The sequence below is a fragment of the Ochotona curzoniae genome, unplaced genomic scaffold (assembly GCF_017591425.1).
Source record: "Ochotona curzoniae isolate NIBS_2020 unplaced genomic scaffold, NIBS_Ocur_1.0 contig_4516, whole genome shotgun sequence".
NCBI classification, from domain to species: Eukaryota; Metazoa; Chordata; class Mammalia; order Lagomorpha; family Ochotonidae; genus Ochotona; species Ochotona curzoniae.
Window position 1 is genome coordinate 2,926,283 of NW_024466313.1, and position 25,271 is coordinate 2,951,553.

General features: G+C 60.2%; 2 protein-coding genes across 3 annotated transcripts in view; one reads left to right on the forward strand and one right to left on the reverse strand.

Moving 5' to 3' along the window:
- Positions 1–3,873: 3,873 nt before the first annotated feature.
- Positions 3,874–18,564, reverse strand: RSPH1 (radial spoke head component 1). Of its 2 annotated transcripts, XM_040986590.1 has the most exons (9): positions 18,511–18,564; positions 17,097–17,210; positions 16,905–17,010; positions 13,689–13,779; positions 12,586–12,721; positions 10,925–10,996; positions 6,303–6,462; positions 5,552–5,686; positions 3,874–3,947 (listed from the first exon to the last, which is right to left on the reverse strand). In XM_040986590.1, exons 1-9 carry the CDS (start codon positions 18,562–18,564, stop codon positions 3,898–3,900), a joined length of 918 nt encoding a protein of 305 aa, XP_040842524.1. In that variant the 3' UTR covers positions 3,874–3,897. The 2 variants fall into 2 exon arrangements, with proteins under 2 accessions (XP_040842524.1, XP_040842525.1); XM_040986591.1 differs by lacking the exon at positions 17,097–17,210.
- Positions 18,565–24,227: 5,663 nt separating this feature from the next.
- Positions 24,228–25,271, forward strand: part of SLC37A1 (solute carrier family 37 member 1) — a 29,178-nt gene continuing 28,134 nt past the window's right edge. The window contains exon 1 of the mRNA XM_040986658.1: positions 24,228–24,626. Within this exon, the coding sequence (XP_040842592.1) occupies positions 24,571–24,626 (56 nt within the window). The 5' untranslated portion in view covers positions 24,228–24,570. The remainder of the gene's footprint in view (positions 24,627–25,271) is intronic.

Genomic DNA, 25,271 nt, shown 5'->3' on the forward strand with positions numbered 1-25,271 from the left:
AAGGGCAGCAAGACTGGAGATGGGGCAGGGGCTGGAGGAGTGACAGGAGCTGCCCAGAGGACCACGCCCCAACTACAGGCATCTTCCTGGGCCTTGGGCTAGGGGTGCAGGTTCAGGGGACAGGAGGGCAGTCCGGTGCTCAGGGACAGTGGGGGATACTGCACATGCTGGGAGTCCCTGTGTTACAAGCCACACAGCAGAGAGGACTTGGACACCGGGTTCCATGGCAGTCACGCAGCCCTCCTCGCCCAGGGGGCACAAATCCCACCTAGACACAGCACTGAAAGTGCCCCCAGTGACAGGCATAGACTGCCAGTGCCCCCAGGGACGGGCACAGACTGCCAGGAGACCCTTGGCATGGGTCCAACACTGTGACCTTCCAGCAACCACTACTGAGCTGCAAATAACCTGCCCCTCCCTTCCAAGGAGTGCAGTGCCACACCTGGCACTCCAGGTCTCCTTGACCTTGGCAGGAATGTCAACACAACCTACTGGGCAGGAACATGAACCTTGCAGGAGGCTCCAGGGCTGCCTGTCTCCTTCTGCCAGAAACGGAATCATGCATCGTGGTTTGTCACACTTTCCGGGACTCCTGGCATCGGGCCACACGGCAGACTGTGACAACAACAAAGGCAAACGGGACGGGATGGACGGTCAGGCTGCGCCCTGGGACGGCCTGAGCCACCAACAAAACCCCACGCATAGCAGATGGCAGGAAAGCCAAGCTACAATCAGACTGGCTTAAAACCAGAAATAAAGCCAGAAGAGAAAAACACACAGCACGCACAGGAGCGCATTGGAGAATGACAGGTGCTGTGCCGGCCAGAAACAAATCAACATTCTTTTTTTTTTTTTAAGATTTATTTTATTTGTATTGCAAAGCCAGATAGACAGAGAGGAGGAGAGACAGATGGGAAGATCTTCTGTCCAGTGATTCACTCCCCAAGTGAATCCACAAAGGCCAGTGCTGCACTGATCCGAAGCCGGGAGCCAGGGGCTCCTCCAGGTCTCCCACGCGGGTGCAGGGGCCCAAAGCTTTGGGCCGTCCTCCACTGCTTTCCCAGGCCACAGGCCGGGAGCTGGATGGAAAGTGGGGCTGCCAGGATTAGAACCGTCACCCATATGGGATTCCAGCATTCAAGGCAAGGACTAACACCTCTTTTCTTTTTTTCTTTTTTAAGACAAATTAGTTTTACTAGAAAAGCAGAGTTACAGAGGGAGAGAGATCTTCCTTCCACTGGCTCACTGCCCAAATGGCCACAGTGGCCGAACTGAATCCCAGGAGCCACTAGCATCACCCACATCTCACATTGGAGAACCACGTAGGGCCCCGGCACCTTCTGGTCCAGGTCCTTGCCTCTGCACACCCTGGGGGCAGTGAGAGTGGCTCGGGTCCTTTGGTCTGCTACCAATGCGGGCCACCCCGCTTGGGCTTCTGGCTTGGGCACTGCGGCTATCTGGGGAGTGAACCAGCAGGTGCCTCTCAACACACAAATAAAAAGCTTTAAAATACATAAAAGCTGCACAACCCACCACTTTACCACCAAGCTCAACAGTGCCACCATCTCAGAGGTGGCAGAGAATCCTCTTGCTGGACGCAGTGTCCTTTGCCGACGTAAGCTCCCAGCAAGGCGGGACAAGAAGGGTGTCTGCGAGTGGACGCAGGAAGTCCACCCTACAACTTGCAGGGTGTGTCCATCACTGCCCCGTGAGCCGGTAGGGACAGCGCAAGAGGAAACCCCGTCGAGGTGGGCCGGGTGCCCTCTGGTTCCGGGTCTCCCTCGGGCGGGGGGACTCAGGGAAGCTGCTGCAGTGGCTTCTGTGAAGTAGGGGCCAGGACTTGAGGGTCAGGACAGGCAGTCGCTGTCCCTCCCCCACACCTCCCCCTTGGAGGGGCCGGAGCTTGCTGGGCCCACGGCCACAGCATTGCGGAGTCTACAGCTGGGGGGGACCTTGGACTGGACTTCCATGACTTTAGCAGCCCAGAGGTCACCTGTCCCTTCCCAAGGGCACCCTCAACCCCCTGGGCTGTCACCGAGGCCCTGCTCCTCCAGCCCCTGACTCTGGCCTTACTCTGTGCCAAGCATTGTGGCAATTTGCACGCCCAGACCCTCACCCCACCAAGGTGGGTCATGGCATCTTGAGAATACCACAGCATGACCCATCTTGGCGCCCAGACCCTCACCTGCGCTGTTGACCTACCTACAAATCAGAACCAGTGATGGCACCAGCATAAGCCGTGCCCTGCCGTGCCTCAGGTCAGCCTCGGTGATGGCAGAGGGCAGGGCTGGGCAGTCCAGCCCGTGTCGTCATGACAACCAGCGTCGTGCCCAGAGGCTGTGGGAGTACCCCGGAGTCAAGAGAGGAAGCCCTGAGTGGACAGAGGGTGATGGGCAGGTCCAGGGCAGCTTGGAAGGAGGCCCTCCCCCGCTGCGGTCCCAGGGCCGCCTGTGGGAGAGGGGAGAGGCGGGAGGGGGCCAGTTCTGTTTATAGAAGTCGGAGTGACCTCCCCCCGAGGAGATGGGCCGCTGGCCCACAGCGCCTGGCCGCAGGGGCTGAAAGCAACAAAGCCACGGTAAGGTGGTCCTGGGGCCTCATCTCCCCACACCACCAGGAGGTGGGCACAGGCACGGGACTCCCGGGGAGCTGGCCAGGCGTGAGGAATGCAGTGAGTGACAGCTGTGCCCCATCCTTACACAAGCAGACACGATGAGCCCTGCACTCCTCACTGTTCATCTGAAGGGTCAGGGGTCACTTGTCCAAAACTGCCCGTGCTTGGTCCCAGGACTGGTCCTTGTCCTTCGTGTCACCCCGTCTCGAAGGCTTGTCACGGTCATCATGGATGACCGGCGCTGCCCCTCCCCGGGTGGCTTCGGTGTGCCCAGAGAGCTGCTGGGTTGCTCACCTGGCACGTGCTTCGGGCAGATCTAACCCTTTCTATGAGGGGACAGCCTCCCCCTTCCCCCTTCCCCCCTGGCAGGAGCAGGGCAGCCAAAGGTATGACCGTGATGGTCGGGAACAGGAGGAGCCCTTGGCAAGGACAGGTGCTGCGGGACGAGGGGCTCCATCAATGCCCAGCCCCCTCGCAGCCCCCTCACAGCCCCCTCACAGCCCCCTCGCAGCCCCCTCAGCCCTACAAACCATGGCCATTTCCCCACCAACCATATGACCTGTGTCCAGGATCGGGCACCTGGAGGAATGGCTACTTTAACTCCAAGCACGGTGCCTGGCGCCTGCTGGGCCTTCAGGAACTATGTAACTGGCAGGTTAGCGTCAAGGGTGTGAGCCAGGACAGGAGCTCTGGGGGACACCAAGGAGGAGGGACAGCGGGTGGGGGAGGGACTGCCCTGTGGGGAGGGCATGGCGCGGGGCGGGGTCAGGGGTCAGTCCCCACAGGTGCAGACTCCAGCCTGCAGGGCTAGAGGATGTGGACAGCAGCTCGCTGTCCTGCGTGGTCCAGGACCACCGGGTGGTGGTTGGACTTTGGGTTGGCGGCCCCTAGGTGCCCCATCCTGGCCTGTGGTGACTGCTGCGTGTCCCTCCGTGGCCGCCAGCTGTCCCACCACCCGCCACGCTGTCCTCCAATGAGTAAAGTGCGTGGTGGGATTTTAGTAAGAATTCGTCCTGTGAGGCCTGCACCGTCACATAGCGAGAGGGTGAGGTTGGCGGTGTGGAACCTCTGGGTGGTGGTATGGGGGGGTGGGGTCCCCAGCTGCTGCCTGGCCAGGACTACGGGGGGGGGGCATATGGGGGGCATTCTGTCCCTCCCTCTTTATCCCAGGAGAGTATGCACAGCTCAAGAAACAAAACGCAAGGGAGGGGTTTATTTACAACTGCAAACTGGCTGCAGGGAGCAGCCACGGGGAAGGAGGACCCCTGCTGGGCCCCCAGGCTGCCTCAGTCCTGCAGCTCCTGCCGGCCTTCTTCCTCTTCCAGACTGGCATTTCCTGGGGAGACGGGGCGACAGGGAGTGAGCCCCACGGCAGGTGACTCTGCCTGCCAGCTGACGGGGCAACCGCCGGGCCTGCTAGATTCTCTTTCCTTCGGGCATCCCCAGGCGGTCTCCGGGAGCTGGCAGTGAACCAGCGAAAGACCCAAGCAAACGCTGAGTCATCGCAGGAATTCTGGGTGCCCCTTCATGCCATCCCTTGGCCCTAATACTACGCTGGATTTCTCTCATTGCAAGTCAGGTCTGCAACACGCTGTTAAAGCAGAACCTAGTAGGGTGGGCTTGGGGGCTCAGTGGGCTCGCCCACCACCTGGGATGCCCCCGTCACAGAGCCTGGACTCAAGGCCCACTTCCACCTGCAGCGCAGCTCCGTCAGGACCCCAGGGAGCCAGCAGGTCCCTATCGTCCACGTGGGAGACGCCAGTGGGCTTCCCGGCTCTGTACTTTGGCCGTAGCGGGGGCAGGGGGGCCTGGATGGCAAACATGGTGAGTGACAGGTACAACTTCTGGCTAAGCCTCTGCCAGCCCCAGATGTGCCCCCTACAGCTCTGCCAAGCCTCTGCCAGCCCCAGATGTGCCCCCTGCAGCTCTGCCAAGCCTCTGCCAGCCCCAGATGTGCCCCCTGCAGCTCTGCCAAGCCTCTGCCAGCCCCAGATGTGCCCCCTACAGCTCTGCCAAGCCTCTGCCCTGCCGTAGAGGGGGCCGGAGTCCGGTCAGACACATCCTATGTGGGGGTCCCCTTCATGGCCTCCCACATTCCTGGGGCCCTCAACTCTCTCACATCCCTTGAAACCCTCCTCCTCCCCGCCCCCATCACCACCATCTCAGGATCACTTCCTGGTCCTGCCCCAGGGAACGCCTCCCCTGGCAGGTCCCTGCCCACCCCTCCCCTGCAGTGACATCACAGACTCCCTGGGTGGGCTCTGGAGAGAGCCTTGCTGTCCAGGACACAGCCTGGGGTCACAACTGAGTGGGCCGCTTCCTCTCCCCTCCCCTCCCCGTTCCCTGGGCGCGATATGCAAATGAGACAGGGGCAGGTTGCCCAGCCAGGCCGACACTCAAGTCAGGTTCCCACTGGACTCCAGCTCAGCCATGACTCGGCAGCCAAACGCCAGGGTCACGCTGGCAGCCGGATGGGAGCAGGTGCCCTGGCCCTCTGCCCGCCCCCCGTGTCCAGGCTGCCCCCTGGTGACCTTTATCCTCCAACAGAGCGGTGCTCCAACCAGAGGGGTGAGAAACTGGGCCCAGAGGAGCCACACACAGTGTCCAGGACCGCGAAGCCCGCCTCCTCTTCCCCTATAGCCTGGCAGACGGAAGCTTCTCGACTCATAGCTGACACCTGTATCCCACGAGCCCTTAGCTGGCTGTGCCCCTGTGATTCTGGGGGAGACATGAAGCCACGCCCTCACTCTAAGCTGCCTGCACCCCAGCAGGAGTGGACGCGCCCGCTACCATGGCAGTCACAGGCCGGCCTGCCCGCAACACGGCTGATGTCAGCACCCATTGGGCTCTCCTCCCGGCTGGGGCTGCTCGGCCCCAGGGTGCGGCTGGGACAGGGCTCCCGCCTCCCTTTGGCCTGGCACTGGCGGAACCCATCCTCACCCTGGTCCATGTCATAACCATAGTCGCGGGCATCGTCCCGGAACACGTCCGCGTCCTCGTCCCCAGGCCTCAGCTCCATGTCGCCCTCCAAGCCATCTGGCAGGCCCTGGCTCTCCTCCATGTCCTCCCCTGTACCTGGTCAACAGACAGGGGACGTCAGGCCCGAGGGCAGGGGCAGCAGCCAGCTTCTCTCTGCCCACTGCCTCCTGGGTACATACAGGGCCTTGTTCCTCCATGTGAGACAGCGCCCCCTTGCCTGGTCCACCTGCTGCGGTCAGACTAGCCCCCAGGGCAGCCAGGCCCCCCAGCAAGGAGAGGGACAGAGAGGGTATGGTGGCTCTGACAACCCTGACCCCGAGGTAAGAGTCCTGGAAGAGGTCGGCCCGGCAGATGCCTCTTGGTCCCTCAAGGGAGGAGCCCTCTGGCGGAACCCAGAGCCAGAGTGGACAATTCTCCAGCCACAGGAAGTGCAGAGCCAGCCCCAGGGCGGATGTCCCTTCTCTGGACCTGTTGGAGTTGGCTCACAGCACAGCAGGAATGACCTCACCCTGCGGGCCACCTTCCGCTGCCCTGGGAGGCCAGCATCGCTCCAGCGTGAGGGACGTGGAGAAGGGCTGCCTGGTCCTCCATGTCACCCTGGCTGCTGGCAGCCAACCTCTGCCTGCTCCAACTGCAGTGCCACCGAGGGGCCTCCAAGGCCACGGGTGCAGAAGGCAGAGGGTGTGCCCCTGCCCTGGGAGCCGCCCCTCACCCTCGGCTCGGGGGGCTTCCTCCTGCCCAGGCCCCTCGGGCGGGGTCTGCTCCTTGGGGAGTGTCGGTGTCCACAGGGCCAGCTCCGCGATCCTGGTGGCTTTCCACTTGGGCACGACAGCTGCCAACACCTCCTCCTCTTCCTCCTCTTCTCCTCTCTCCTGTGTCAAATGCAGAAACGTGACTTTACCAACGTCTGGTGGGTCAGAGCACTGTAAGCAGAGGGACAAAGGATGGGTGCTGCCTGGCATTCAAGCCTCTCCCTGGGGCAGCTCGGGGACAACGGGACCGTCCGTTGGCACTTTGCAGCACCCCGAGGGGTGGGGGTCAGCTCTGGCTGGGGCTGGGGTCAGAACGCCCCGGCTTCATGACAGGTGAGGAGTAAGCTGGGCTAAATGGCCTTTAAATTACCAGGCACTGTTTCCCAGCTCTAGGTCTATTTAGTTTAAAAACAATAATAACTTTGGTTCTAGAAGTTCTAGGAAGTTCTAGATGCTAAGGTGCACCCACGGAGCCATGTCCCCCACCCCCAGGGGAGAAAGCTCCAGAGAGACGGGAAGCGAAGTCAGTAGGAGCAGAGTGAGGTGAGAACGTGCGGCTCCCTGGGTGACATCCAAATCGAGCAGCAGGGAGAAGCCCACACATGTCCACTGTCCACACGGGCCCCAGTGAGAGCTCAGCCACTGCCTCACTGCAGTGTGCCAGCACCGGGCACAGCCCCAGCTTCCATCAGCATCCACAGCCACAGTCTAGCGGCTCCTCCCAAGGGCCGTGGGACCTGACCCCAGATCCACTGTAGTTTCTGCCTGCTCCTGTTTGCCTCCATCCCAGAACAGCAGCCAGGGTCCAGCAAGAGACGGGGATTTGGACCCAGAGGCAGAACAGGGCAGGACCACGGCATGAGACACAAGAGGCCCAGCTACAGTCCCAGCTCCTCCACACTTCCAAACCAGCTCCCTGCCAAGGCGCCTGGGAGGCGACCATTCCAGCCGTGGTGCTCAGGCCCCTGCCGAGGGTGGGAGCCGGGACAGAGTTCCCGCTCGGGGCTTCAGCTGGGCCCAACTTGAGCTTCTGGGAACTTTGGGGAAGTGAATCAGCTGATGGAAGATCTCTCTCTCTCTCTCCCTCCCTCCCTCTTTCTCTCTCTTCTCTTGCATTTCAAATTAATAAGCTTTAAGGAAGAATTTAAAGAGACTCAAACAGATACACACACATGTTCACAGCAACATTAGTCTTAGCAGCCGACAAGTAGATGCCACCCCAGTGCCCTGTGAAAGAGGAATGGACAATAAGAAGATGGCCCGTGAGGACAGACAGTGGACGATTCGTCAGCCACGTGGTGGGAGCTTTCAAGATCTGCCACAACACGACGGACACTGAAGACCTTCCTCACAGTAAGGCTGCTCATCTCAAAAGTGCACAGGTGCACACAGGCACACACATGTACACACAGGTACACACAGGCACACAGGTACACACAGGCACACATGTACACACAGGCACACATGTACACACATATACACAGGCACACATGTACACACAGGCACACACATGTACACACAGGCACACACATGTACACACAGGTACACACAGGTGCACATAGGTGCACAGAGGCACACGCATGGTGAGCCTGGCTCACACGGCTGGGGTCTGTGTCACGCCCCTCTGTTGCTCCTACTAGGGACAGGTGGCTTACGGAAAGACGCCTGAAACCCAGCAGCCGGGGCTTCACCAAGAAACCACAGCCAGTGCAGTCAACAACGCCATTTGGTTGTCTGGTTCGCCGGCAGCCCAGCCATGGCAGCGCACAGGCAGGTGTGGCAGGCGGGCAGGCCCAGAGCGGGGACCGCCAAGGGCACGGAAGCCTGAGGCGTCACTGCCGGGAAGCCCAACGCTAACCCTGCAGACCACAGGCGACCACTGGCAACCAGGCACGACCTCGAGCTATCTGGGGGAACAAATGACTGTGTGCTGGAGTCCGTGTGATGGGGGTGGAAGACAGGAAGGTGTGAAGAGCGTGGCTCCATTGCAGGCAAGGTTGCAAGGAACTCCCCGCTGTGTGGCAAGGCCTGGCGGATGTCTCTACAACACCTGAATGCGGCTCTGCCTCCCTTTGCATGGACACCAGACAACCCCACTGAGAATTCTGTAATCTATTCAGGCATTGCCTGCCTCTGCGGAGTTACTGTTAAACGTCAATAGGAACTTAGAAGCTAATGTTGCTAGTGCCGTTTTTAGCCAAAGAGCTACTATCGCTGTTAGGGCTGCGTCCTGTGGCAATATGTTAATCAAGAGTGTTGACTCCCCCTTTTGATCCTATGCTAATCAAGGGTACTAACTCCCCTTTTGATCCTATGCTAATCAAGGGAGTTCTGCTTTCAGGTGTAGTGGGAATCTATTCTTTCCTTCTTCTTTGATCTTTTAGGCCCCTTCCTCCCTTGACTATCTCAAGACCAATTGTAGGAATGTGCTACTGACCGATATGCATCATCTGTTGAAAACCTTTTCCTAGCCAGGCGCCAGGTGCCAGATGAACAGCAACCTAGCCTTAGGTGAAACAAAAGGCAGAGTTATCTTTGGAAACACCCACTTGACCATGATGTAAAAAGTCTGAGCCAGAGTTTGACTGATTTTGTATAAATAAAGCGGACAGCTTTTGTGCGTGGTCCATTATGATGATGAAGAGTTACTAGTGGTCCGTCTCTTTCTTTGCGCCTCATCCATGCACCCTTCGCGAGTTCCGAACTCAGCTGGAGCTGGACTCCGGCAACTGTGGCCAGACAGATGGGCAGGAAGTGAGAGGCCACAGGGAGGGGCCCAGACCAAGGGGTGGGGTCCCCGGTACCCAGGCCCCAGCCCCAGCCGTTCAGGAGGGCGATGGCCATGGGGCAGTGTCAGAGGGGCCCCATCAGCTGTGGAGCGTGGTTCCTCGCTCCTTCTCAGCCTGATGCGGTCCATTATTTTGCCTTTGACTGCCTCTGCTTCTGGTGTCTTTTCCAAGAAGTCTTTCCCAATTCCTGCACCTTGGAGAGTGCTTCCTACGTTTTTCTCTAATACTTTGATGGTTTCCAAGCGTAGATTTAGGTCCTTGATCCATTTAGAGCTGATTTTCGTATAATGTGACAGGTGTGGGTCTTGCTTCTTACCTCTGCAGGCTGCTATCTGGTTGTCCCAACAGCAACTGTTGAAGAGACCAGGCTTTTTGCCTGGATTGTTTTCAGTTTTCTTGTCAAAGATCAGTTGACTGTGTATGTGTCGGCTCCCTTCTGGGGTTTCTATTCTGTTCCGTTGATCTCTGCTCCTGCACCAGCCACGCTGTTTTGACGACCACTGCTCTGTAGTATGTCTCGAGGCCTGGGACTCTGATTCCTCCAGCTTGATTTTTTTTTTCAGATTTATTTATTTTTATTGCAAAGTCAGATATACAGAGAGGAGGAGAGACAGAGAGGAAGATCTTCCATCCGATGATTCACTCCCCAAGTGAGCACAATGGCCAGTGCTGGATCAATCCGAAGCCAGGAGCCAGGAACTTCCTCCAGGTCTCCCACGCGGGTGCAGGGTCCCAAGGCTTTGGGCCGTCCTTGACTGCCTTCCCAGGCCACAGGCCGGGAGCTGGATGGGAAGTGGAGCTGCCAGGATTAGAATCGGCACCCATATGGGATCCTAGCACATTCAAGGTGAGGACTTTAGCCGCTAGGCCACTGCGCTGGGCCCCTCCAGCTTGATTTTTATTCTTCAGGGTCTCTCCGGCTATTCACGGTCTCCTGCGGTTCCAGATGAAGTTTTCCGTCATCTTTTCTATTTCTGAGAAGAACATTGTTGGGATTTTGATTCCGATTGCGTTGAATCTGTACATTATTTTTGGTAATACGGACGTTTTGATCCTGTTGTTCCTGCCGGTCGAGGAACACGGTCAACTTCTCCATCTTTTAATGTCTTCTACTTCTTCTTTTGATGTTTTGTAGTTTTCATCATAGAGGCTTTCCCCGTCTTTGGTAGGTTTACCAAGGGATTTAGGATTCTCCTCCACTAATCTAAAACGGACTGCACTTAGGAGTTTTCTCGCAGCCATGCAGTCGTTTGTGCATACTAGGGCGAGTCCGCAAAGGGTAAGTCCCATATGTTCTCTCTGACACAAGGCAACTTCATGCAAAATACGAGAGCAGCACACACCTGGATTATCGCGTGTGTACAGGAGCGGTGTGATGGACACGGTGCAGGGTGCCCCTCTACTCGCAAGTCAAAGGTGACTCCCAGTGAAGCTACTAAATCTATCCTGACAACAAGATGCTGTGCTCCAGTTGTCTGTGCCTACAATGTCAGGATGCACTTCGGTAGCAGAAGGCTGGACTTGACCATGGCTGAAGGACTGGACTGTTGTAATAATACGGGGTGATCCGTAGGGCCCCTGCCCCCCATGGGAGACCCCAGGGAGTCCTGGTTCCTCTCTTGGGCTCTGGAATTCACCAAGAAACCAGAGAAAGAACCAGCAGATGGAAGATCCTCTCTCTGCCTCCCCTACTCTCTCTATAACTCTGCCTTTCAAACCAATAAAACACTAAAAAGTCCGCAAAAGAAATAAAACTTAAAAAAGAAAATGAGCTCAAGTGCCAGGCCACTTACCACGTCGGTTAAACGGTATTCCCCGTGCTGCTCGCAGCCGATATCAAACACGAACTTGCCGGGGCCCACGGGCTAGGAGCAGAGAGAAACCCCGGGCCTCACTCATGCCTGTCCCGGGTGGTGCCAGGAAACAGCGCAGCCCGCCCCAGAGGGTCACCTCCCCGGGGCAGACCGGGCACCAGTGTGGGCGGACAGACGCCCTTATCAACCGATGCCCCCCAGACTGACAGAGAACACGTCCCCTGGCTGCTGCGTTACAAAAGTGACGTGTTCGTTGCACACACTTCACTAAGCCAGCGTCCCCAGGCAAAGCAGCAGCGCTCAGCTCTCAGCTGCTGCTGGCTTTTGGGGCGCTCCTCCTGGGAAAGGGGTGCTCTTGGACCCACTCACCCACATGCTGACCCCTGCTCACCCTGCTACTTTCCATGTTCACCCGTGTCCCCTACGGCAGCCACCGAGCCGGGCCCACCCTGAGGTCTCTGCTGGCGGCGGCCTTTGGTGACCACTGCCGTCCTTGACAGTGAACGCTGCGGTGGCCCGTCCTGCAGGATCCCCCCCGCGGATCTCCACGCCTCCCTCGGTGTTCTCAGAGGCACATGTGGCCGACAGGACGTGTGAGCACATGGCCTCATGCCCCGTGTATCTCAGGGCCCAGCCTCTTGTGACTACACGGCTTACAGACTTGAGATGCGACCTCCCACTCATTTCCCTGACCATCTAAGTCACAGTGGTTTGGGGGTTCAGCCCAGCACCCTCAGTCCCAACTTCCTGCCAGCACAGACCCTGCAAGGCAACAGTGAGGCCCTGTTACTGACCGCAGAAAGCTGGTCGCGTCGTGGCCCCTGGCTCTGGGTCTGGCCCTGGCCCTGGCCCTGGCCCTGGCCCTGGCTCTGGCCCTGGCCCTGGCCCTGGCTCCGGGCATCACAGCCCCGTGGGGAGTAAACCAGGGCATGGGAGCTTCTGCCACTCTGCCTTTCCAATTTAAAAAATTATATGTAAATTGCAGTTGTTGATAAAGGCATTTATATAATAGTCTAATTTCATTTGTAATTTATCTCTTTTTTTAAAAAATGATTCATTTTTTTTTTTTTTAAATCAGAAAGTCAGATTTACAGAGAGAAGGGAGATACAGACAGAAAGATCTTCCTGCTGGTTCACTCCCCAAGTGGCTGCAACAGCCAGAGCTGAACTGATCCAAAGCCAGGAGCCAGGAGCTTCTCCAGGTCTCCCAGGTGGGTGCAGGGTCCCAAGGCTTTGGGCCGTCCTCCACTGCTTTCCCAAATGGTTATCAGGCGGCAGTGTTTCCTGAACCCTCCCACTCCTGCTCCAGTGGGAGGCTCCGAGCCCTCCAGGGCTTCTCTGTATTACAGAGGGTCCTGTCCACAAAGAGGGCTTCCAAATGCAAGTGGGCAAAGGTAGGTACCGAGAAACCCCCAGCCTGGGCACCCTGGCACCATCAGAGGGCGCAGGTCTCAGCCCAGCAAGGGGCAGGGGGCAGTTAGAGTGTCAGAAGGACCCCCAGAAGCACAGCTGCATGCCCCTGCAGCCCCCCGCCAGGTATGGGCAGTGAGTTCCACGTGCCCCATTCTCAGGCTAGCACAGGTTAGTGGACGCAGGCCCCCGCCCACTGCATTGGCAAATGCAGCTTCCCAGCAACTTACGTTTTTGTTCATGAACTTGCCCTGGTACCTGTGGTTCAGGTGGATGAGCTCGGCCGCGCCCTCCTGCTGTCCGTTCACCCAGGTACCGACGTACTTGCTGCCCGTCTCCGCGTAGAAGTAGGTGCCCTGCCCGTGCCTGGCCATGACAGAGGGGGACATAGATGCAGTCTGTGTCAGCATCGGCGTGAACCCTGCAGGTGGAGAGCCACAACTGGGGGGCATGAGGGTGGCCTGGAGCCAGGGGAGGCAGGCTCACAGGCCAAGGAGAGCAGGGGGCACCGCCTTGGTTAGGGCTGCGTGCATGGAGGAGAGGCAAGTGACAGGTAAGGCCTGTCTCCCTGTTTGCCGAGGGCTGAGTGCCCTCTGGGGCTCCCCGCTGATGGCCGCAGGGGGAGTGGGCGACACCTGTCTCCCCGGGCAGAGGCCCTGTTTGCCGAGGGCTGAGTGCCCTCTGGGGCTCCCCGCTGATGGCCGCAGGGGGAGTGGGCGACACCTGTCTCCCCGGGCAGAGGCCCTGTTTGCCGAGGGCTGAGTGCCCTCTGGGGCTCCCCGCTGATGGCCGCAGGGGGAGTGGGTGACACCTGTCTCCCCGGGCAGAGGCCCTGTTTGCCGAGGGCTGAGTGCCCTCTGGGGCTCCCCGCTGATGGCCGCAGGGGGAGTGGGCGACACCTGTCTCCCCGGGCAGAGGCCCTGTTTGCCGAGGGCTGAGTGCCCTCTGGGGCTCCCCGCTGATGGCCGCAGGGGGAGTGGGCGACACCTGTCTCCCCGGGCAGAGGCCCTGTTTGCCGAGGGCTGAGTGCCCTCTGGGGCTCCCCGCTGATGGCCGCAGGGGGAGTGGGTGACACCTGTCTCCCCGGGCAGAGGCCCTGTTTGCCGAGGGCTGAGTGCCCTCTGGGGCTTCCCGCTGATGGCCCCACGTGGTCTGGCCCCACGGAGCAGGGAGGCAGCAGCTGCTGCAGGTGCAGCTCCTCGCTCAGGCTTCCTGTGGCAGCCCCCCTGCAGCCCTGGCCGGTCCAGTGAGGGGGCCTGGTGACCACTGGCTCCTAGCAGACAGGACACCCCTGGGACACATCCTTGCGGGGCGGGAACAGGCTGTGGCTCACCTCTGGTGGTTGAACCATTCCCCTGTGTAGGTGTCATTGTTGACATAATAGTACACGCCGTGGCCATGCCTCTGGTCATCAGCCCACTCCCCTGCGAGGGAACGACCTGGGTGAGGGGGAGCCATGCAGCCGGGCTCCTCAGAGTAGGGGAGCCGGACCCTGTGCTAGCGACACTGCTGAGTGCTCCCCGCCCACTGCCTCTCCTCCCGGGTGCTCTGACCTGGCCAAGCGACCTGGCAAGCTGGCAGAAGGAGGGCTCAGCCAGACATCACAGGACAGCAGCAGGGGTCAGCGCTGTGGCAAAGCAGGTTAATCCTCCACCTGCAGCACAGCACCCCACATGGAACTGGGTTTGAATCCCAGCTGCTCCATTCCCCATCCAGCTCTTTGCTAATGGCTGGGAAAGCAGTGGAAGATGGCCCAAGCTCTCAGCCCCCTGTACCCATGTGGGAGACCCAGAAGAAGCTCCTGGATCCTGGCTTCAGACCAGCCATTTTGTCTGTTGTGGTCATTTGGAGAGTGAACCGGTGGATGGAGGAGCTTTCTCCCTGTCTCTCCTTCTCTCTCTATAAATCTGTCTTTGAAGTAAAATATACATAAGAGTTCATAGCTTGCTCAGAAAACATTAGCTATACAAGTATACATGTTTGCATGAATAAGTACCCCAAGTCTCTGCATAAAGACATTCCCCTGCCCTGCCCCCTGCTGCCCTGCCTCAGCCGCTGGAGCGCTGTCCAGGAGCCCCTGCCCCTGCTGCCCTGCCTCGGCCGCTGGAGCGCTGTCCAGGAGCCCCTGCCCCTGCTGCCCTGCCTCGGCCGCTGGAGCGCTGTCCAGGAGCCCCTGCCCTGGACACCGGGTGAGCTGGACGAGCAGCTGGGCCAGGAGCCCCATCGCCTCCGCAGAGCTTGGGGGCGGGAGGCAGCAGACAACCACACTGCTACCCAAAGAAAGCACGCCCCCCAGCGCTCCCCAAGGAGGAGGGTAAGGGGAGAGATGGCCGGCAGCCGGGGAGGCGGCCCAGGGGACAGACACAGTGCAAGCCAGAGCTGGGGAGCACCCCCAAACAAGAGGGATCGGCCGGGACAGCCTGGAACACATAGTCCTGAAGGGACTATGGTGAGGAGCAGAAGGGGCCTGTGCCGCCAGCGTCTGCCCGCTTCCGGGAGCCGGGAGCAGCATTCCAGGAGCCAGAGCAGGCACATCCCTCACCCTCCTCCACCAGCACCCTGCAGGGGCCGAGTGCTCCCTGCTCCTGCCAGCAGGGCCAGCCCCGGCTCACTCACCCTGGCCCCCTAAGGTCTCCCTGTGTACCCGTCCATTCCAGTCGCTTCTGGCACCCAAGGCACTATCCTCAGTTATGTTGCCACCTCTGGCTGTCACGGGCCTCCCACCCACACCCCCAGACTCCACAATCTGTACCTGTAGCCCCGACTCGCCACCCCACAACCCAGCTGCAGCCTCCTGCGTCAGTTCCCCTCTCCCAGCAGCCCTGGGCCTCCCAGCTGCTCCCCGAGCGCATGACTTGGGCCATCTTGTCAGATACAGGGAAGCCTCCTGGTGGGGGCAGGATGGGGCTCATGGCTCTGGATTTGAACACGCTGGCCCCAGGGGGTGGCAGTCAGTCTAGAGGCACCACTGTGAGCAATTTAGCCAGCCACAACCTGAGAAGATGACCGTCTCAAGAAGTTGAGACAGTCGTGGCAGCCTCTGGGGTCGGTGGCTGCTCATGTCCTTCCTTGGGCTATGGTCAGAGGAGGCTTATACACCAACTCAACCAGCATAAAACCAGCCATCACAGGTGGCTGTGTGTCCATGCGTCTGGCCACCGCTACTGGCACACCAAGCTCCCCGGATCCTCGCAGTTCCCCGAGACGTGGCAGAGTTACCACTAAGGAGCCACCTGGGACGACACGGGGTGCCTGCTGATGAACGTGGGGGGTATCGGGCTAGGAGGGGTAGGAGGGCGGCTGTGTTCACCCAGGGGCTCTCCAGCCTGGTGGGGCAGCCAACACAATGACTGCAGCCACTTGCCGGGGGAGGGGAAGGGGGATGTGCCCCAACTCCAGGGGGACGGAAGCTCCTGCACCTGCAACTCCACCGTGCCTGAGCCTGTATCCCTCTGCACCCGGCGGCCGATTCGCATCCCTAGCCATTCCAGTGCCAGGAAACTGGTAGGTTCAAGTACGATCCCCAAGTTCTGGGAGCTGTCATGGAGCATCAGCAAAGCAGAAGAGAGGCTGCGGGTGAAGCGCACTGGACAGGTGCGGGGGTCACCTGGGGACCCCGATACTTGAGTTTGGGAGACACGTGTGTGGGTCTGATACTCGACATTGCATGGTCAGTGCTAGGACGAAACGGAGTCAGTGTGCGCAGAGAGCCGGAGGGCTGCTTGGTGATAAAACAAAAACCTCACAGTTTGTTGTCAGATCTTGTGAGCAGAAGAACAGGTTTCCCTTTAGTTAACCTGAGCCGCACCCCCACCTGCCAACGCAGCTCACCCCCACTTTCCCAAAAGGCACCTGTTTGTCCTTCACCAGCCAAGACACCATCATGGCCATGGGAAACCAAGTGTCATGCAGAGATGCACAAAGATAGACAGACACATACGCACACACACACACACAGAGGACCCAGCCCAACTGCACCCCATCTCCTGTCCCATAAAGGGGGCTATTGCATGCGGGAGTGGCTTCTGGCCCCACACCCTCCCTCACAGGCAGCTCTCCAGCCTGCCCACGACAGGTGCGTCCCCCTGCAGCGTGCCACACCCCCAGGACTGCATACCCACTCCGTCTCCTTACATGGACCCTGCTTTCATTCACATATCTTCCTTCTGCTCCGTGTGGGGCAGGAACGTGACTTAAACATGAAGACACCTCCTGGGACTGGGGACCTCAACAGACAGGAAGGGGAGAGGTGGCTTAGCACTCCCACTCCCGAGGTGTGGGGACCCCTGTCTGTCCCACACACTGCTGCCCACGCTGGGACTCCTGGGGGCTCCCGGGGGCAGCACGCTGGCCACACGGGCTGTCAACATTTCTGGGAGTAACAAAGGAGTGAGTGGCCACAGGGTATGTTTGCTGAGTGTCCAACCAATCAGGAAAACTTGAACCCCGCTATTCCACTGCAGCGCCCACGTACAAGTTCAGTGGCCGAAAAAGAGAGACAGAGAGACAGAGAAGCAGGGCGGAAACGCGCTTGGTCAGGGCGCTGTACCTTCATATCGCGAGCCGTCCGGGTAGACAAACGAGCCTTGCCCATGCTTTCTGTTCTTGACATACTCCCCGATGTAGCGGGCACCGTTTTTGAACTTGTAGACGCCCTGAAACACACGGAGCGGGCCCTCGGCCGGTTCCCGCCGCCTGCGCTCACGCAGGACGCCCACCCGTCGCCACCACCACCTCTCACCTGGCCGTGCCTTTTGCCGAACTCATAGCTGCCCTCGTAGGTGTCGCCGTTGGGCAGCCTTGCCTTGCCGTGCCCGTGCCGCTCGCCCGCCTCGTTCCGCTCGCCCTCATACTCCTGGCAAGGAGACAGCCAGCTGGCGCACCTGCAGCTCCCAGCCTGGACGAACCCTAACTGGGCGCTCCGCGGCCCTGACACAGTGCAGGCTCAAACGGAACTGGGATAAGTGTGCCCTCTACACAGGGACGCCTGGAGAGGTGCTGGCAGCAGGACAGCCCCACTCGGCCCCACCATTCTCCTGCTCACGCCCCACAGTGTGCAGGGGAAAGGGTGGTGCCCCCCCAGGGAGGCCAGTCCTCCCTCCACAGGCTTTCTGGCTTACTCCCCACAAGGAAATTCCCACGACATGGGCAGGGCGATGGACAGGTCCTGGGCTCTGGCATCCACTGACTCAATTTTCTTTAAAAGATTTATTTTATTTAAATTTGAAAGTTACAGAAGAGACAGAGACAGATTGGTCATTCACTGGTTCACTCCCCAAATGGCCACAAAGACCAGAGCTAAGCCAGGCCTTTGAATCCAGGAATCAGGAGCTTTTTCGGGGTCTCCCAGGTGGGTGCAGGGTCCCAAGGCTTTGGGCCATCCTCCACTGCTCTCCCAGTCCACAAGCAGGGAGCTGGATGGGAAGTGGGGCCTCCGGGACAGGAGCCTCAAGACTCAAGATTCAAGTAGCCTTAGTCTAAGATGTAGTAAATATAAAACAATTAAAAAACATAGCACAAGCGTGTCTCTTCCCTGCTCTTCATACAGAAACTCCGTGTGCATCAGCCTGTGTGGAGGGCACCGAGTTAACCACCAGCTAGGCACACATTCCTCCAGTAAGGGTCTTAACATGAACACCTTGCAATACCATGTTGCCCACCAACGACACACCAAGGGGTGGTGTGGCAGTGCAAAGCACTGAGTATCCCAAATGGGCTCCTGTTCGAGTCCCAGCTGCTCCACTTCCCATCCAGCTCCCTGCTGTGGCCTGGGAAAGCAGTGGAGGACGGCCCAAAGCCTTGGGACCCTGCACTGTGTGGGAGACCTGGAGGAGCCTTCTGGCTCCCGGCTTCGGACTGACGCAGTTCTGGCCGCCGTGACCATTTGGGGAGTGACCAGAAGGTGGAAGATCTCTAAGTGTAGCTCTTTCAAAAATGGAACAAGAAAAGGGGAGGAGAAGGAAGACACCCCCACATCCTGTCTGCCGAGTGCCACCTGGGCATGGGGACACATGGCAGGGCTCTCAGCATTCTGGAAGCTTCCAGGAGGTTACCTGTGTCACGCAGCAGGGGAGGGCCGGGTCGGCCAGGGAGACCTGGGCCAACAGGGGGGCAGCAGGGTCCCCCACCCCGCGCCCCCACCACAGCCCACTCACCCCAAGATCGTTCTCCCTCTCTTCCTCTAGCTCCTCCGAGCCCAAGTCCGACATGGCCGCGCCCCGGCCTCGATCCCGGTCCCAGGGACGCTATTAGGTCGGACCCCCAGCCTCTGCCGCCGTCGCGTCTGCCGTCGCCATGGAGACGAGGCCAGCTGGGATGCCGGGAAATGAAGGGCGAGGGGCTTTCTCGTGTGGTTTCGGCAACTGACAGGGCATTCAACCAATCGCCGTCCGGGAAAGAGACGGGGGTGGGAAAGAGGGCGTGGCCAGGAAAGAAGGAAGCAGCCACTGGTAGATGTCATGTGCTGTCAGGGCACCTCAGCCAATCGCCGGCCGGAAAGCGATGGGGGCAGGAAAGAGGGCGTGGCTGGGGAGCAGGAAGGCACCCCTGTAGGCGTCGCATGCTGTCATAGCAACGGGAAGGGCGCCTCACCATACACATCATGTACAGGAAGCACTGCGTGCGTGCACACATACGCACAAACAGGTATACATGTGAACAGGTTCACACACATGCATGTGCACACATGCAGTAGCTCGCTCCCACACACGCATATGCATGTTCCCACACACGTGTTTGCACCTGTATGTCTATTTGCCCACGTCCACCCCGCCTCCGTCCCCACTGTGCTGAGCAGCCCTTCGCCTGCAGCCTGGGGCCTCAGCCATGTCAGAGAGACCCGGATGCACGCCTACCTACACCGGCTCTGCCCCGGCTGCACGTGGATCTGCCACCAGCCCTCCCCTCCCACAGTCCCCGTGGTCACTCCTCTGAAATGCCTGTCCATTCTCGAGACTGGCCAAGTCCCTGATCAGCCATGCTGCATCTGCCTGCCTGTCAGCCATCTGCTCAGGTCAGTCATCTGTCCCCTGTGCCCATCTGTGAAGTGGTATTGCAGGTGTGTGCCATGGTAACGTGGTATCAAATGCCTCGTTTAGAAACGGTCTCAAGTCCTGAGAATGCTCCTCACCGCCAAGGTACCATGATATCTTAGCAGAAAAGTGGTAGTGCTGAGTACCTAGTGCCTCTGCACCTTAGCAGGAAAGTGCTAGTACTAAGTGCCTAGTACCACAGTAGGTTGGACTGTGTTTATCATGTGCACCGAGCCCCTACCTGTGTAAGTCAGCATGGCTGTCAGGATAGGGTGTTCTGTCCAGATGCCTCCCCGCAGGGCTCCATGCTACTCATGCTACTCCTAAAACAAGCGTGGCTTTTCACTGCCGTGTCCTCCGGGATGCGGTGATGGGGCAGGTACCTGGGCCCTCCCTGCACCCCCGCAGGTCTTCTGGGTCCCCCAGAGCTGAGCTACCCTGCTGGAGTCACACAGCATGAGGACCAAACAGCAGCAGAGATCAAAGTGCTGGGAGGTTTCTGAGACAGCAAGTGCTTTTATGCAAATATAGGGAATGTATTTCCTCCTCAGAGTTTAAAAATTGCATAGTAGTTGATGCATACAAAATCCACACCCCCATCAGACCAGAGGGCGTCTGGGCGGGGGCAGGGGTGCGGGCGCCTGTTCCGCCCCGGGCTTTGTGCTCCACTTACAATCCATTCCCAGCTAATGTCCTGGCAGGCAGCAGGTGTGGGCTCAAGCACGTGGGTCAGCCACCCAGGGGAAGTCTGGGAGTTCCTGACTCCTGGCTTCAGCCTGGCCCAGCCTCAGCTGTTGCCGGTAGCTGGGGATTGAACCTTGGTTGGTGCTCTGGGCTATCTGCTTTCCCAGGGAGCCGGATGGCAAGCAGGGCTCCCAGGATTAGAACCGGTGCCGTAAGGGATCTCACCGCCTTCAAGGCAAAGACTTTAACACAGGTCCCCAAAGAGCATGTTTTATGGGAGAAAATGTGGACCCCGGGGCCGAGCCCTTTCTCTCTGAGCCCTTCCTCTCTGTCCTCAGCCAGCGATGGCCTGAGGGGGGTGGGAAACCCATAGCTGCTGCGGTCAGTCGGGAGGGTCACCGCTGGCCAGGGCCTGCAGGCAGAGCGGCCCTTCCCACCGCCCCCAGGAAAAGCCAGCGTCGGACAGACACACACACAAACAGCCGGGGCCCAGGAGGGCTGGGGCAGCAGGCGTGTTTGAGGCCCCATTTCTAGTTCCTAAGGAATCCGGCTTTGCAGGTGCTGTAAGGGAGGTGCCCCATTCTGCAGGTCTACACAGAGCAAGGCTCGGGAGTGCGGCGGCTGCTGCACAAGCTCACGGAGAGGGTCGACCATGTCCAGGCCCCCCCGACGGAGGGCACAGGCCGGGGAGGAGGAAGGGAGCCGGGCTGGGCCGTGTGGGGCTCACCGGCAGTGCAGTCAGAAGACCCAGGGAGCAAGACTCCACGAGCAGGCTTGTTGGGCCAAGCCACCCAGCAGACTGGCTCCACACTGCTACCCAAGTGCCCAGAGCGGTGGTGGACTCCTCTCAGCTGAGCAAGGGACACGGCGGCACGAGCATTCTAGACAAACAGCCTCAGGGCCCAGGGGCAGTCCGAGGGGAGGGGCGCTGCTAAGCTGCCAGGCTTGGGGTGTTAGCCTGCTGGGGGCCGGGCCGGGCGGGATGGGTCCACAGGGCGTGTCTCTCGGGTATCCCCAGGAAACAACCATTACCCTCTCCGGCCAAGGTCAAGTTTCGGCAAGAGCGGAGGTTCTTCAGACTTGCCTTGTAGGCTGCGCGGTCACTCCAGCCGGCCCAGCGTGACAGGACGCCAAGCGCGCGGGCGCAGCACAGTCGCTGCAGCTCTCGCTGCCACAGGGTAAGATCCGCCAGAGGACACAGGGTCCTTCGGAGCTCCTGGCAGGCCGGCAGGCAACGTGCCCATGGATGCCCGTGGGGCACGGGGCCAGAGAAGGCGCCGCCGGAGGGACAGCTGCGAGGAGGCTGCCCTGGTGATGTCCAGGCGGTGTCCGCAGCCGGCCGCCCGTGCAGCGGCACTGCGCGCGCGGGCGCCCTCGCCTGGCCTCGCTGCAGCCGTTGGGAGCGCCGGGCGCCCGCTGGGGCCGGGGCCAGCCGCGGCGGCGGAGAAGGAGGAGGAGGAGCCGCGAGGCAACGCCGCCCGGGCCCGGCGCCCCGCGGGCCGGGAAAAGCGAAAGGGCGCCGGGGCCGCCGGCGCGCCGCTCCAGGAAGTCGCGAGCAGGAAGCGCCCGCCGGGTCTCGCCGGGCTGTGCTGCGGGGCCCCGGCTGCGCAGGTGAGATGCGGGGCCGGGAGCCGGCGGGCGGCGCGGGACCCCTCCCCGTCGCCGCACCTGCGGCCGCCGTGCCGCAGCCGCGCGCACCTGCCGCGCGCGCGCCGCTTGTGCGCCGCCCGCCTCGGCCCCTCCCCGCGCTCTCTTTATTTCTGGTTTGTTCTGATTTGTGTTTTGTTTTGTTTGGGAGAAGGCCGGAGGCCGGCTCCAGCTCTTCTCCAGGAGGTCTCATTGGAAAGGTGGCCCCAGGCGACCATGCCGGGTGTTCCCGGACCTGACGCTGCAGGGAGCCGGGCAAGGAGGCGCCCAGGGTGCCGGCTCTGGGCCGGAGTCTCCGGCAAGGGCGAGCTTAGCTGACCTGCCGGGAACCCTCTCTACCGGGGCCTGCCGCCGTGACAGCTGGGGTCCGAGAGCGGGCGGAGGAGCCCCGCGCATTGTCTGCCGCGCGATGGGGAGTGGGCGTGCCCGCCGCATTCGCCTCCTCCGGGACCAGGCAACGGCATCGAGTCAGGGAGGAGCCGGCGCCAGGAGCCCTCGGCAAGGCTAGGACGCCCACACCCTGGGCTCTGGCTTGTCACTCCGTGGAGCAGCTGGTTCCCGGAGCCTCCGGGCCTCCCGGCCGGCGTAAATAACCGCGACCTTCCGGGGTGACGATAAGACTCGCCGAGAGGTCCCGCAGCCCCTGAGGGGGCGCCGATCCCCGTGATCGGAAAGGTAGCGAGCTCAAGCTTTCTTTGCATTTGAACTGCAGGTCCTGGTGTGCGTTTCCGCTTGGGTGATGGCGGAGAGGGGACTGGGAGGAGGGACGGGATTTTCCGGGTGCCTTTTCCTGCCAGTTGGAAGTTGGATGAGTCGTGAGTGCATAGGGTCCCCCCACTTAGTATCCCCCTTTTAGAACAATGGAGAAGACCCGGAGTGGAGGCCGCAGATACCTCGCCGTGTGGCTTCAGCAGACCCCTTGGGTCTCCTGGGTGGTGGGGTAGATCCTGAGGGAAGGGGGGAATGGCCCTTGGGCCCTAGGGAACACAGCCCGGACACGCTCGCCCTGGGAAGAAGTTGTGTTCCCGGGTTCGGGCCAAAGAAAAAGAGACACCAGGAAAACTTTGGGGGTGGGGACGGGGCAGGCATGCCTTCCTCTGGCCTCAGTTTCACCTGCTGCTCTTAACGTGGGGTTACTAGTCGTGTCTGTGGGCCGCGCTGCGACTAGGTGGGGCTGTGATTGGATGCGTCTCGCCTGGGAACTCAGGAGCTGCCCCAGGCCCCACGTTCCCCACGCAGCACCGGGAGAATGGGCTTGTCCACGTGTTGGCTGGAATGCCCTGAAGGCTGCTTCCCACCTGCTGTCTGACGTACAGTCAGGTCCGAATTCGCCACCTTGGGGGGCAGAGAGAGATTGTTTTTAAATCTTGGGGAGGTCTTCCTGTTCTTTGCTTTTTTCTCCTGTGCCCAGGCCATGTGCCAGATCCGGGGTTCCTAGCAGGTTCTGTGCTTGCTCCGCTTCCCTGGCCCGGCCAGCACGGGCTGGGCAGGAGGAAGTGGTTGTAGGGAGAGGTGACAAGGCAAACAGGACAAACTGGAATTTGCCCCACAACATCCAGCAGCCCGGCCCACTCCTGCTACTGCTTCCTGGTGGGCTTGTGGATGCCCCTGAGGGAGCCCCCCCACACCCTGGCAGCTCCCCCGCCCTGGCAGCGGTGTGGGGGGGAGTGGGGGTGTGGCTCTAACACCCCAGCTGTAAAGTCATCGTTTTCACACAGCACAGTTGCACCTGCCATGGGAACTTACCGCATGGTCACTCGTTCTGCAGGGAAAAGCCCACTGTGTTTTTAAGAGGTGTTGGCCACTTGGTTGCCCGCTTGCCAGAGTGGAACTGAGGCTGCTTGGTCGCTTGCGTGGCTGCTTGGCTTAGGAGCTCAGAATCTCAGACTACTCAGCACAGTGAACACCGTTTGGAGGAAGAGAGCTTCATTTTCAGCCTGAAAGTGTTTCCCAAAGTCACTCCAGGCGCAGAAAGGAGGCCGCTTGTCTTGAGCAAAATTCTAGCAAACTCTGGGTATCTCATCCAAAGTTGCAGTGGGGCGTTTGTGGTTGCACACTCAGCAGGTACAGCTGAGGCAGCTGCTAGAACCGGCCAGGGCCAGCTGGTACTGCTCCACCCTTCCTGTCGGGAGCAGAGGGGTTAAGTGACTTACCTGGGCTTACCCAGCGCGGGTCAGCTGCGGGCCAGAAGCACTCCAGGTGGAATGAATAGCCCTGGATGAGGCCCTCTGGGGCTATAGGGAAAGGTCAAGGTGTGCTGGGGGTGGGGCTACACCAGGAACTTACCTGGTTTTGTGGAGGGGACAGCCACCCAGGCCTGCGTGCTGCCGATGCGACTCGGAGATGCAGGCCTGGACAGGAGCTTTGGCCAGGTTGACCCGGCCCGCCAGGCGTGCCCCAGGCTTCCTTCCCCATTCCTCCCCATCCTACCCTGCCCTTCACCTTCCTGAAGAGGTCTTGAGAAACAAAGAGGCAGACAGAGGGGGCAGGTCTGCCCACAGCAGTGGGGACTTCCGTTTGGCCACAGTCAGATGCTGGGTTCCTCCAGTGCTTCGCCCACTTCTCTGTGCCCAGCTCATAAATGCTAGAAGGTTCTCCGGCTTCAGGGGTGATTGGGTTTTCATCCAGTGTGCTTTGAAGACAAGACCAAACGTCTTCCCCATCCACTGGGAGCCGAGTCCTGCGGGAAGCTCCATGGTTACCCACGGCAAGTGGGCACGTGATTCTCAATGCCTCTCTGCTTGCAGCTCACAGGGCCCAAAGGAGGAGGACCCGCGCCCCCACGTGCATGCCCTGCAGCCTTGGGGTGACACTGGGACCCGGCGGGCACGACCCAGGTCAGCAGCAGCGTAGATGGCTCGGCTCCCCATGGGCATCCGCTTCTTCGTCTCCTTCTCCAGGGACCAGTGGTGAGTCGGTGTTCTTGGGGCGCAGTGGAGACCTGACCCAGGCATTGCAGGTGCCTCTCGTAAGCCTCTGCAGTTTCCATGGTGGTCGCGACTGTGAAAAGGGGCCCACCGGCTGCTGACAGAGTCGTCCCATGGCAGCGGTGAATGCTGGCCCCGCAGTGGCCGGGCTGGGCAGGGCATTTATAGGCACGACTTTGAATGACCACAGCTGGCAAAACAGCTCCCAAGCCCACGCCGTGCTCTGTTGGTCTCCTTCCGGCAGCACTCTGCAGCTCCCATCGCCCCTGCCCCCGGTGGGCGTCGGATTTGACTTGATATCACACTCCTGACCCAGATCCATCCCTGCTGATCCTCCTCTCACTTAAAAAAAATTATTATTTGAAAGGCAGAGTGATACAGAGAGGGAGATTTCCACCCACATGTTCACTTCCCAGATGCCTGCACCAGCCAGAGCTGGACCAGGCCCAAGCCAGGAGCCCCACCAGGTCTCCCACAGGGGTGGCAGGGACCCAAGTACACAGGCCACCATGTACTGCCTCCCAGGGTGGACATTAAAGGGGGACTGGAGCGGAGCACTGGGACCCTATTCCGGGCACCCCCAAAGGCCACTTCAGGCACCACAGCCCGGCACCCCCCTTCCGCCCC

Bases quoted from the DNA above. Each gene is read 5' to 3' on its own strand.
- RSPH1 (XM_040986590.1), bottom strand. From the start codon at position 18,564: ATGTCGGACTTGGGCTCGGAGGAGCTAGAGGAAGAGAGGGAGAACGAT. The intron at 17,211-18,510 runs GTGAGTGGGCTG...TCTCCTTGCCAG, and splicing joins AGAGGGAGAACGATCTTGGG to GAGTATGAGGGCGAGCGGAA. The intron at 5,687-6,302 runs GTGAGGGGCGGC...TCTGTTGACCAG, and splicing joins GGAAGCCCCCCGAGCCGAGG to GTACAGGGGAGGACATGGAG.